Source organism: Eucyclogobius newberryi, unplaced genomic scaffold (genome assembly GCF_026437365.1).
Source record: "Eucyclogobius newberryi isolate DKJ021-1_F unplaced genomic scaffold, fEucNew1.0.hap1 SCAF_6, whole genome shotgun sequence".
Lineage (NCBI taxonomy): Eukaryota > Metazoa > Chordata > Actinopteri > Gobiiformes > Gobiidae > Eucyclogobius > Eucyclogobius newberryi.
The window spans coordinates 39,287,769-39,301,376 of NW_027316278.1; the positions used below are offsets into that span (position 1 = coordinate 39,287,769).

Genomic DNA, 13,608 nt, shown 5'->3' on the forward strand with positions numbered 1-13,608 from the left:
ATGCTGAGAGACGGCTGTACAATTCAGCATTGATCCGATTGGGCAGGGGACCAGAAAATATTACAGTGTCTGACATCGACTTCGCTAGGTCACACACCGCGGCTACTTGAACTTTGAGCACCTCTGATTGTCTCCGCCGGGCGTCGTTACCGCCTGCGTGAACCACGACTCGCCGGAAACGGGTCCTACTCCGCTTTAAGATCCTAAGGTTTCCTTCGATGTCACCCATTCTGGCCCCCGGGTAACACCTAACGCTAGCAGCTGGCAGCTTCACGTCTCTAACAATAGAACTCCCGATTACAAGAGTTTCTCTCGTGTGTTCAGCGGGCGTGTGATCGCTGAGGGGAGAAAACCTATTATAGACGTGAAGCTCACGGCGCTCTGAGGTTCGGCGTTTAGCGCCTTGTCCCATCCGAACTGTCACAAAATGGTCCCTATTCTGTTCCTGGTCTAGTCCCGGCTGCACGGGAGACGCTGAGGGGCTGAGCTCGGCCTTACTGCTACTGCTAATGCTAATGCTACGCCCTGCAGCGCGGTCCGGTAGCCCTCGCGCTAAAACCGAACTATAACTGGACTTAAGCTCCTCTAAACAGCGGAGCCGCGCTTCTAACTCCGTAACCCTGGCCTCCAAAACTACCACTACACTGCACTTCACGCACCTATCATCAGAGAAGGAGCCAGGGTTCTGACCCGACATATGACAGCTCAAACAGGTAAAGGTAGATCCAGCCATGACGCTAGCGGCTAGGCTACGCTAGGCTAGTTCAGGCTGGAGCTAGAGAGTGAGGAGGGCTTTTTAATCCACGAAATACTGAAAAGCGAGCGGCTTGAGGCTCCGGATTGTTTGCGGAGAAATCAAACTTTCACTTTCGTGTATATGATGCGTAAATAGTGTGTATAATTCGTGGATTAATCGGTAAAAGGCTCTAAGAACGAACAGCTCTGAAAACGCGACACACTCACCGGAAATGACGTCACCAAAGATTATTGACGATCGATTGACAGTGATCAGTACTTTTAGGCGCTTTGTTACACAATTGAACACACATTTTTGTATGTATGTATGTACAAACACACTTTTTTATGACGAACGCATCGCATTTGAGAGAAATTGCGTCGCATTTTGTGATACCGCTTATTCTGAACCTTGGGTAGTATAAATCTGTTTCCAGCAGCACTTACAGGGAGTTCAGCAATGTCAGTATACATAAACTGAAATGAGTTAGGGTTAGCCCGAAGAGCTAAAGGCTAATTGGCGATATGCGCCACTCAGCAGCTGCCATTGACTTGAATGGGGCGCCATCTTGGCCACTGGGGGCTTGAGTGTAACACACGTTGTTGTGCGGGTGTTCATTTGTCGTGGGTGTAAAATAATTGCCAGGAGAAGAACAGTTTTTATTTCAGCTCCAAACTTTTCATTCAACAGGTTAAAAGCGTAGACCGAACTCTTTCTCCTCTCTTCCCACGTGACCACCCGTGAGCAATATCCTTCCGCCCCACAAATAGTTCCAATAGCATCCAAATTAAACAAAATAAAAATCGTCTTACAATATTCATAAATTAAGTGTTATTATTATTGACTAAAATCTGACATTTTCTATTCTTTGGTGTGACGGTGCGTCCTAACCGCCCCGTCATTTCTTCCCCCGGCGTGTGTTCCCGGCTCTCACGGCCCGAGAGCCGGGAACGCACGCTTTGCGGAGTGTGCAGTTAACTAAATCATGATCCTTCACTTCCCTGAACTGCTTCCCCGCTGCCCGGACACTTTTCCCCGCTGCCCGGACACTTTTCCCCGCTGCCCGGACACTTTTCCCCGCTGCCCGGACACTTTTCCCCGCTGCCCGGACACTTTTCCCCGCTGCCCGGACACTTTTCCCCGCTGCCCGGACACTTTTCCCCGCTGCCCGGACACTTTTCCCCGCTGCCCGGACACTTTTCCCGCAGTGGAGCGTTGGAGGGTGCACACTCTGCGCCTGCACCACGCTCACCTGCTGCAGGTTTAAAGCACTAGTGCTTGGGCCAGACCAGAGAACTCCACATGTTTTTGAATGTCTTATTGTCTCGTGTTATAACGTCTGAGCCAAATGGACGACTGAGACTTCATGTTAAGTTAAAGGGACAATATGATTTTTGTGTTTAACCCCCATCACTGGTTAAATGGTTTGCCCAGGGGAGGGGCCAGGGGAGGGGCCAAGGGTTTAAAAAGGAGCTCTGCTCATTATTGAAGAGAAAGAGCTGAGGAGACCCTGTCACTGTGTGAGACCCTGTCACTGTGTGAGACCCTGTCACTGTGAGACCCTGTCACTGTCGTTGCTGTGAGTTTTTTGGATCCTGTAAATACTTTGTGTTATAGTCATTAAGTGTTTTTGGAACACATTTTTTGGACTGAGCCGTCATTAAGTTAAAACGAACCTGTGACATTTTGATTTCATGATTTGACATTTAAATGTCTTTTTACATCTGTAAAGATTCTGTTTCCAAAATGATCGGCCTTTATTTTATTTCATTTAATTTGCTAATTGATTGGCCAATCAGGGAAATACACGCTCTGTTTGTATCGAAAACAAACTATTATTATATACTATATTATTATAAACTATTAAACAAATGATGAGGAAAATAGAAAGTCCAAAACAAATAAAATCACGTGATTGAAAAACGGCATTTGTGCAGAATTAATGAGCGAAGCACAAAACTCTCTTCAGCTGACAAATGAACACACGGAAATTATCTGAATGTTCGGTATGTTCCGACTTTGACCCGGGCGTGTCAGGGGCGGGGTCAGGGGCGGGTCCCGGACCGTACACTGGGTCCACTTTGTCATTTTGAATAGTTTGACCTGTAATGACCTGTAGAGGTTACGCACTGACTGAACGAATGGGCAGAACAAAAACGATGCTTTTGCTCAGACGGTCAAATGTAGCAGTCGTTTCTCACTTTAGTAAGAACTACACAGGCCTCACAGGGTCAGTGTTCATACTAATGTCATGAAGATAAAAACGATCGTAAAACACTGAGAACACTAAAGAACACTGAGGGACACTGAGACATTGAGAACACTGAGACACTGAAGACCACTGAGACATTGAGAACACTGAGGACACTGAGGAACACCGAGACACTGAAGGACACTGAGACATTGAGAACACTGAGGACACTGAGGAACACCGAGACACTGAAGGACACTGAGACATTGAGAACACTGAGGACACTGAGGAACACCGAGACACTGAAGGACACTGAGACATTGAGAACACTGAGACATTGAGAACACTGAGGACACTGAAGAACACCGAGACATTGAGAACACTGAAGAACACTGAGCTCCAGCAGTGAGTCAAAGCCACGTGCCAAAGAACTCAGAAAAACACTGAATATGTCAGCGTTAAACTTCCACCTCTGGCCAACCACCCGGGTCGCCTATGCCCGTGGTATATCTGTGGTATCAGTGTGTGCCCGTGTGTGCCCGTGGTATATCTGTGGTATCCGTGGTGTGCCCGTGGCCTAGAGACTGTAGCCATGTCTGAGCTCTCATTGGAGACGATTCCAGGACTCACTATTTTCATTCGCTACAAAAATGGTCAAATGTTGTGATGTCGTGTGCAGCTCTTTAGACCAGTGGTTCCAGAGTAGAGGTCGTGACCCCATGAGCTGGAGGTCGTGACTCCATGAGCTGGAGGTCGTGACCCCATGAGCTGGAGGTCGTGACCCCATGAGCTGGAGGTCGTGACCCCATGAGCTGGAGGTCGTGACCCCATAAGCTGGAGGTCGTGAGATGATTTCAAGATGTCATTTCAAAGTTATTACACTGAATTAAATCCATTTATTTATCTTAAAACAATATCGAGAAATTGGGTGATAAAAAAAACAAACCACTATAATACAAAACAGGTCCACGGGGTCAAGAGTGTGGCAGGTGAGACAGGTCCACGGGGTCAAGAGTGTGGCAGGTGAGACAGGTCCACGGGGTCAAGTGTGTGGCAGGTGAGACAGGTCCACGGGGTCAAGAGTGTGGCAGGTGAGACAGGTCCACGGGGTCAAGTGTGTGGCAGGTGAGACAGGTCCACGGGGTCAAGAGTGTGGCAGGTGAGACAGGTCCACGGGGTCAAGAGTGTGGCAGGTGAGACAGGTCCACGGGGTCAAGAGTGTGGCAGGTGAGACAGGTCCACGGGGTCAAGAGTGTGGCAGGTGAGACAGGTCCACGGGGTCAAGAGTGTGGCAGGTGAGACAGGTCCACGGGGTCAAGAGTGTGGCAGGTGAGACAGGTCCACGGGGTCAAGAGTGTGGCAGGTGAGACAGGTCCACGGGGTCAAGAGTGTGGCAGGTGAGACAGGTCCACGGGGTCAAGTGTGTGGCAGGTGAGACAGGTCCACGGGGTCAAGAGTGTGGCAGGTGAGACAGGTCCACGGGGTCAAGAGTGTGGCAGGTGAGACAGGTCCACGGGGTCAAGAGTGTGGCAGGTGAGACAGGTCCACGGGGTCAAGAGTGTGGCAGGTGAGACAGGTCCACGGGGTCAAGAGTGTGGCAGGTGAGACAGGTCCACGGGGTCAAGAGTGTGGCAGGTGAGACAGGTCCACGGGGTCAAGTGTGTGGCAGGTGAGACAGGTCCACGGGGTCAAGAGTGTGGCAGGTGAGACAGGTCCACGGGGTCAAGAGTGTGGCAGGTGAGACAGGTCCACGGGGTCACGAGTGAGACAGGTCCACGGGGTCAAGAGTGTGGCAGGTGAGACAGGTCCAATGGGGTTCTGAAGATGCTGGAGAGCTCAGAGGACAGAAGCTGGTGGAGGCTGCGTCCGTCATGAGCGTACGTCCAGCGCTGACCGGTCCAGTCGTAGCGCTTCGGGCCACTGCAAAAAAACAACAAAATAGAACACTCTTATTTACAGGTATTGCACATGAACATGATGGTATTGCACATGAACATGATGGTATTGCACATGAACATGATGGTATTGCACATGAACATGATGGTATTGCACATGAACAAGATGGTATTGCACATGAACAAGATGGTATTGCACATGAACATGATGGTATTGCACATGAACATGATGGTATTGCACATGAACATGATGGTATTGCACATGAACATGATGGTATTGCACATGAACATGATGGTATTGCACATGAACATGATGGTATTGCACATGAACATGATGGTATTGCACATGAACATGATGGTATTGCACATGAACATGATGGTATTGCACATGAACATGATGGTATTGCACATGAACATGATGGTATTGCACATGAACATGATGGTATTGCACATGAACATGATGGTATTGCACATGAACATGATGGTATTGCACATGAACATGATGGTATTGCACATGAACATGATGGTATTGCACATGAACATGATGGTATTGCACATGAACATGATGGTATTGCACATGAACATGATGGTATTGCACATGAACATGATGGTATTGCACATGAACATGATGGTATTGCACATGAACATGATGGTATTGCACATGAACATGATGGTATTGCACATGAACATGATGGTATTGCACATGAACATGATGGTATTGCACATGAACATGATGGTATTGCACATGAACATGATGGTATTGCACATGAACATGATGGTATTGCACATGAACATGATGGTATTGCACATGAACATGATGGTATTGCACATGAACATGATGGTATTGCACATGAACATGATGGTATTGCACATGAACATGATGGTATTGCACATGAACATGATGGTATTGCACATGAACATGATGGTATTGCACATGAACATGATGGTATTGCACATGAACATGATGGTATTGCACATGAACATGATGGTATTGCACATGAACATGATGGTATTGCACATGAACATGATGGTATTGCACATGAACATGATGGTATTGCACATGAACATGATGGTATTGCACATGAACATGATGGTATTGCACATGAACATGATGGTATTGCACATGAACATGATGGTATTGCACATGAACATGATGGTATTGCACATGAACATGATGGTATTGCACATGAACATGATGGTATTGCACATGAACATGATGGTATTGCACATGAACATGATGGTATTGCACATGAACATGATGGTATTGCACATGAACATGATGGTATTGCACATGAACATGATGGTATTGCACATGAACATGATGGTATTGCACATGAATATGATGGTATTGCACATGAATATGATGGTATTGCACATGAACATGATGGTATTGCACATGGTTAAATCAGTATTGCACATGGTTAAATCAGTATTGCACATGAACATGATGGTATTGCACATGGTTAAATCAGTATTGCACATGAATATGATGGTATTGCACATGGTTAAATCAGTATTGCACATGAATATGATGGTATTGCACATGGTTAAATCAGTATTGCACATGAATATGATGGTATTGCACATGAATATGATGGTATTGCACATGGTTAAATCAGTATTGCACATGAATATGATGGTATTGCACATGAATATGATGGTATTGCACATGAATATGATGGTATTGCACATGGTTAAATCAGTATTGCACATGGTTAAATCAGTATTGCACATGGTTAAATCAGTATTGCACATGAATATGATGGTATTGCACATGGTTAAATCAGTATTGCACATGAATATGATGGTATTGCACATGAATATGATGGTATTGCACATGGTTAAATCAGTATTGCACATGAATATGATGGTATTGCACATGGTTAAATCAGTATTGCACATGAATATGATGGTATTGCACATGGTTAAATCAGTATTGCACATGAATATGATGGTATTGCACATGGTTAAATCAGTATTGCACATGAATATGATGGTATTGCACATGGTTAAATCAGTATTGCACATGAATATGATGGTATTGCACATGAATATGATGGTATTGCACATGGTTAAATCAGTATTGCACATGATGATGGTATTGCACATGGTTAAATCAGTATTGCACATGAATATGATGGTATTGCACATGGTTAAATCAGTATTGCACATGAATATGATGGTATTGCACATGGTTAAATCAGTATTGCACATGAATATGATGGTATTGCACATGGTTAAATCAGTATTGCAAATGAATATGATGGTATTGCACATGGTTAAATCAGTATTGCACATGAATATGATGGTATTGCACATGGTTAAATCAGTATTGCACATGAATGATGGTATTGCACATGAATATGATGGTATTGCACATGGTTAAATCAGTATTGCACATGAATATGATGGTATTGCACATGGTTAAATCAGTATTGCACATGAATATGTATATATACGTGCGTTCAGGGTGTGGTCTGAACTAGGGTTGTGTTCAAAATATCGATACGGCGATATATCGTCACAAACTCGATATGGAGTCACAGTATCGATTAAGGAAAAAAAAATAAAAAGTCTTAAGATTTTTGTGGCCCGTAGGCTTTAAAGGAGGTGTAATAATACTTCTGATCATGTGTTTGTGCTGCTCCTCTGGAGGTGAGAAGGATGTGGATCTGATCATGTTTGTGCTGCTGCAGCAGGTCCAGGTCATGAAACATGTAATACTTTAGTAGAATGTGTTCTTTATATTTCTATTCTGATCAGTTGGATGGATGAAGTTATTAGAGCAGAATGGACTTATAAATAAGTTCTTTGTGGATAAACATGAAATTTCATAAATTTTCTTATCCAGAGTAAAAACATTATCCATTTGGTACATTTTTAAGACCCTTTTTTCAAAAAAGTATTGGAATATAAAAGTCTGAGGGAAACGTATGGCACGGCGAGGGCACTGACTCTGTGACTCACTGTTCAGGGCAAAACAGTTTTGAGGAGGATCATTGTGGTTCTACTTGTGTGTGTGTGTGTGTGTGTGTGTATGTGTGTGCGTGCGTGTGTGTGTGTATGTGTGTGTGTATGTGTGTGTATGCGTGTGTGTGTATGTGTGTGCGTGTGTGTATGTGTATGTGTGTGCGTGTGTGTGTATGTGTGTGTATGTGAGTGTGTATGTGTGTGTGTCTGTGTGTGTGTGTGTATGTGTGTGTATGTGTGTGTGTCTGTGTGTGTGTGTGTATGTGTGTGTATGTGTGCGTGTGTGTGTCTGTGTATGTGTGTGTGTGTGTATGTGTGTGCGTGTGTGTATGTGTATGCGTCTGTGTATGTGTGTGTATGTGTATGTGTGTGCGTGTGTGTATGTGTGTGCGTCTGTGTATGTGTGTGTGTGCGTGCGTGTGGGGTCAGCGTGCTGGTCTGACCCGGGCAGACGAGAGGCTCTGACCTGGAAGGCGATGACAGCCAGATCTGGCGGTTGGGCGTCTGTTTGTTGATGACGTAGGTGCCGTGCTGTGCGCCCAGCTTCATGGTCAGCACGCCGTTCTGTCCACACACACGCTCGTGGTCAGCATCACATTGTTAAACACCCCAATGTCTTTCTCATGAGTGTTTCAGCCACGGGCCACACCCGCTGTGGCTCCTGTCTGTGTTTAAAACTCACAGAGAAGCAGACGTCACAGTCAGGTCCAGTGAAGGGCTGGTCCATCAGGTCCTCCAGGTACTCTGCCAGAGCGTCCAGCGTGTCCTCGGACAGGGCCTCGTACTGGGCCTCTGACAGCGCTCTGAGGGACACACGTCTGATCACACCGGGCAGCAGCAGCTTTCACAGGCTTCAGTGCAGACACAGAGGGGTTCTTACCTGACGGAGCTGCTCAGGGACAGGTCTCTGCTCCACCCTGCACCTGCCACAGTCCTCCTCTAACACAGACACAAGCTGCTCACACCCGCATCACCAGCAGTGCATCAGTGTGACTGTAGTGAGTGTAGTGAGTGTCTGTGTTGTGCTGTAGACCATGTGGTGCCTCACACATGATGTTATAGTGTTCAGTGTGGAGCTCCCACCGCTGGGTTCTGATGTACATTTTCTATTCATTCTTTACTTTATAATGATAAAGTGACTCATCGAGACTAGTTGAATATCAAATAATCAGAAAATAAGAAAAGGTTTATTGCCAATGAACAAACCTCAAACATAGTAACCTGCAACATAAAACAATATAAAACAACATGCATTAAAGAAGAAATATTTAAATCTATTATAGGATAAAAACAGGCTTACTATGGACACAACATTTACAGTTGTAGTGCAGAAAGTAAACAGTGCAGTGAGAGATTGATTAAATTGTAGTTATCACACACACACACACACACACACACACACACACACACACACACACACACACACACACACACACACACACACACACACACACACACACACACACACACACACACACACACACACACACACACACACACACACACACACACACACACACACACCGTGGAGGACAGACCTGTGTGTCCCAAAGACGTTCAGCTCGTGTCCTTCTGTCCCACGCGGAGCCCGCACTTCTCACCTGAAAACAGAGCGAGTGCGTGAGTCGTCACGTGACAGGACCAGAGGACTAAAGGACAGAGGGAAACACAAAGAGGACAAACAAAACATCACCTGTGGACAGAGGCGCGCGCCGGGGACAGCTCGGAGCGGGACAGCTCGGAGCGGGACAGCGGTTACGGTGTCACGCGCGCGTGAGAGAAGCTTGACCGCTCCACGCAGGACTCTCATGTCTGAGCGTGAGCGGGGCCGCGCATGCGCAGCTGTCACCGGGCGCCTGTTCTTCTTCGCTGGTTCCTCTGCTGCGCTCCTGCGGCGGACAGCGGCCTCTGTCGGTGCGGATGACAATGTACACGCTCTTTTTTCTTTTTTTCTTCCCCCCAAGAAATGAGATCAGTTTCTTATTGTCAACATACATATTATATATGTCTAAAGTCAAAACGTAGCGGGTGATTTAAAAATAACAATCCAAAAAACTAAACTAATTCAAAATACTATTACTATGATTATATATTTAAACACATAAAGCACATAAAATCAACATCATCCCACGCAATCGCCACTTCCGTTGTAAAGTCTCGCCGCTAAAATATGCGATGAAGTAGATCAACTTGTGTAAAATATCTATTTATATATATGTGTCCAACATGTCAGAACATATTCACCGTGAGCAGTTTGAAGAATGAGCTCGAACACTTTCCAACTCTTTGCCTGTCGAAGCAAAATTACCTTTTCTTTCCCATTTAGTTTTGATATGCAGTAGAATGTTTATCAAGATTATTCATGCAATTATTCAATTTCAATATTATTCCCTTTGAAAGGTCCGATTATAACCCTTCGTAAACATTTCCGTCAGAGGGTTATGATGATCATTGCTTAGTTTAATTTCTTGGTTGTATTATTATTTGTAAAAAAACATAAAAGTCCTGTTCCTCCAACAAACATCAAACATCAAACGAACAAAAATGACAGAATAAACACAAAACCCAGAACAGAACATGACCAGAGTGAAAATAAAATACAAATAAACATCAACTAAACATCCAAAGAAAATGTAAATAAATAATGGCAAATTTAAATTAATATAAAGATCTTTCAAATGTGTCTATTTCCAAATTAAGTCCCAAATGTCATTTTATTCCTTTCGTCTAATGTCTGTTCTTATGTCAGTCCAGTCCTTGATCCTTGAGGTTTGTGTCATCCATTTCTTTCTTATGCCTTTTTACCTGACGCCAAATGTACATTCCAAAAGTGTCTATTTACCGTGCATATACATACCGTACATATCAAAGCTTTTCATTTGATTTGACTAAACTTGAGAAATGTAGGTGTAATTTTAGACCAAGACTTAAACTTCAACAGCCACAGAAAATCAATCATATCTTCTGCATTTTATCATTTAAAAAACATTGTCGTATCAAAAACATAGAGTCTAAAATAGACTTGGAAAGACTCATTCATGCGTTTGCTTCTAGAAGAATATATCACTGTAACGGCCTCCTGCTGGTGCCAGAGTCAGGACTAAACATGGACCAGCCTCCTGCTGGTGCCAGAGTCAGGACTAAACATGGACCGGCCTCCTGCTGGTGCCAGAGTCAGGACTAAACATGGACCGGCCTCCTGCTGGTGCCAGAGTCAGGACTAAACATGGAGCGGCCTCCTGCTGGTGCCAGAGTCAGGACTAAACATGGAGCGGCCTCCTGCTGGTGCCAGAGTCAGGACTAAACATGGACCGGCCTCCTGCTGGTGCCAGAGTCAGGACTAAACATGGACCGGCCTCCTGCTGGTGCCAGAGTCAGGACTAAACATGGACCGGCCTCCTGCTGGTGCCAGAGTCAGGACTAAACATGGACCAGCCTCCTGCTGGTGCCAGAGTCAGGACTAAACATGGACCGGCCTCCTGCTGGTGCCAGAGTCAGGACTAAACATGGACCGGCCTCCTGCTGGTGCCAGAGTCAGGACTAAACATGGACCGGCCTCCTGCTGGTGCCAGAGTCAGGACTAAACATGGACCGGCCTCCTGCTGGTGCCAGAGTCAGGACTAAACATGGACCGGCCTCCTGCTGGTGCCAGAGTCAGGACTAAACATGGACCGGCCTCCTGCTGGTGCCAGAGTCAGGACTAAACATGGACCGGCCTCCTGCTGGTGCCAGAGTCAGGACTAAACATGGACCGGCCTCCTGCTGGTGCCAGAGTCAGGACTAAACATGGACCGGCCTCCTGCTGGTGCCAGAGTCAGGACTAAACATGGACCGGCCTCCTGCTGGTGCCAGAGTCAGGACTAAACATGGACATGAAGCAGACTTAAGGTGTTCAATGTTCAGTGAATAACACAAAAGTAAAAGTGATTGGATTAAATAAGCCAACTTCATTTATATAAAATTAAATAGTCTATATATTAAATCAATATTCACATATAGGTTATGTAGAGGCTGGTTTGTCCTGCCAAAACAGCCACTACTGGTTGAAGGTGTAAAGAGGTTTTAAACACGTGAGTCTCCAAAGCATCAGAAAGTCGTCCCGTGAAATGGTTCAAATGGATTTATTTGGCTCACCACAATAACATGTGGACCAACATTCGACACGGTCAAAAATCATATGGCTCTGCACCTTCCAACACCTGGTGCCATTTCCTGCCCTCTTTATACCTGGGGTTTCCACTCCCAACAACTACCCAACAGCGCCCCATAGTGGCTGGAGGTGCACTTATGAAGAGCAGTCAAAATGGCTCCTACAGGCTATTTCATTTGATATTTTGCTTGAATCACAATCCTTAGGGGTCTGGTTGAATATGAAGATTCTGCTTCTTGTGGTTCAAAAAAGTATGTGGAGTTTAAACCCCTCTGGGCTGGGCCCCTGATGTGTCTGAAGTGGGCGGTAGTAGCTCCGTGGTAGAGTGCTCGCCTTCTGATCCGAAGGTTGGCGGTTGACACCCGCTCAGGAAGAGTGGTCAGATCCACTGGCCCGCAGGTTGGCTTATCTAAACAGTCTAAACTGTGGCCCCGGGCATGTCTAAACATGTGGCAAGACTAGAGTCCTAGATTTAGTTGAAATGAAAAGACGACTAAAGAAAGTAGGCCTAGTGTAAAAGGAACAAATGACCTACTGTGTCATTCATTCCAAACGGCGAGCTTTGTGCCTAACGTGAGCGGTGGCTCTGCAACACAGCATGAACACAGCCTGAGCTACAAACAGACTTGTCTCTAAAAGATCATTTGTTGAAACTTGGCGCTGCTGTTGCTTCACTCCTCTGCACACGCTCAGTGAGGCCAAAACCTGCAAACATCCTGGATTCTCCCACAGGTTTATTCAGCGTTTGAGCTCAGATCCTTGTGTTTAAAGTGACGTCCAATCTGTGCCCGACGCAGGACTTGGACGCCTGTACATTTGAAGGCAGACGCGGCGGACGCCCGTCCAGAAAATCCACTCACTAACAGACGCGTCCGAGGAACAAGTGGAGAAAGAGGCTTTGGTGCATCAACATTAAAAATTCAAAAACGGAGCGCCCGTCTGGGACCCTCAGATACTTCAGAGCTGAGCAGAGTTTAGTCAATATCATTATTTGCTCCAAGAGCTGTGTCTTGAGGATTTTCTTTTTATCGTTGGGAGTTTGTTTTGGGTCTTCTTCCAGGTCGTGCAGCACGTCACTGGAGCGCAATCTCTGATTGGCTGCTGCGCCGCGTCCGACGCTCTGGACGCGCGTCCAAGAAGCACGTCCACATAGATTTTAAATGTAAACTGGACGCTTTGGACGCTGCGGTGTGTACGGGCCATAAACCTGTGTGGTCCTCAGAGGCCGTGTGGTCCTCAGAGGCTGACACATACAGACACACAAGCACACACACACACACACACACACACACACAAATAGTATGAGTATGAGCCCTGGTATTTCTACACATCTGAGGACAACAAACACCTCTATGACGAGGACTTTGACCTGGAGGCTCTTTTCTGTCCCGCACCAACAGGGGGCGTTCAAGAGCCAAGAAGACTCTGGTGTCTCCCACCATCAGGTGCCTGGTCCAGAGAAAAGCCTGGTCCAGTCACTTACACCAGAAGAGAGCCTTCTGGTCAGGGAGCGTCACGAGGACCAACCTTGAAAATCAGGTCCAAGTCGACAAGTCCTTGGACCTGTAGCTGTCCAGAAGGTCCAGGATCATCTCCAAACTCGTCACAGAAGAAGCTGACCAGGAAAAAGGAGGGTCTGAAGTGTGCTCTCAAAAAGAGCCTAAAG

General features: G+C 45.9%; 1 protein-coding gene across 1 annotated transcript; it reads right to left on the reverse strand.

The window, feature by feature from the left end:
• Positions 1 to 1,374: 1,374 nt before the first annotated feature.
• On the reverse strand, positions 1,375 to 9,617 carry fxn (frataxin). The gene is made up of 6 exons (XM_072433949.1): positions 9,486 to 9,617; positions 9,331 to 9,393; positions 8,673 to 8,731; positions 8,475 to 8,595; positions 8,259 to 8,356; positions 1,375 to 4,847 (listed from the first exon to the last, which is right to left on the reverse strand). Exons 1-6 carry the CDS (start codon positions 9,600 to 9,602, stop codon positions 4,709 to 4,711), a joined length of 597 nt encoding a protein of 198 aa, XP_072290050.1. The 5' UTR covers positions 9,603 to 9,617; the 3' UTR covers positions 1,375 to 4,708.
• Between the last annotated feature and the right edge of the window lie 3,991 nt (positions 9,618 to 13,608).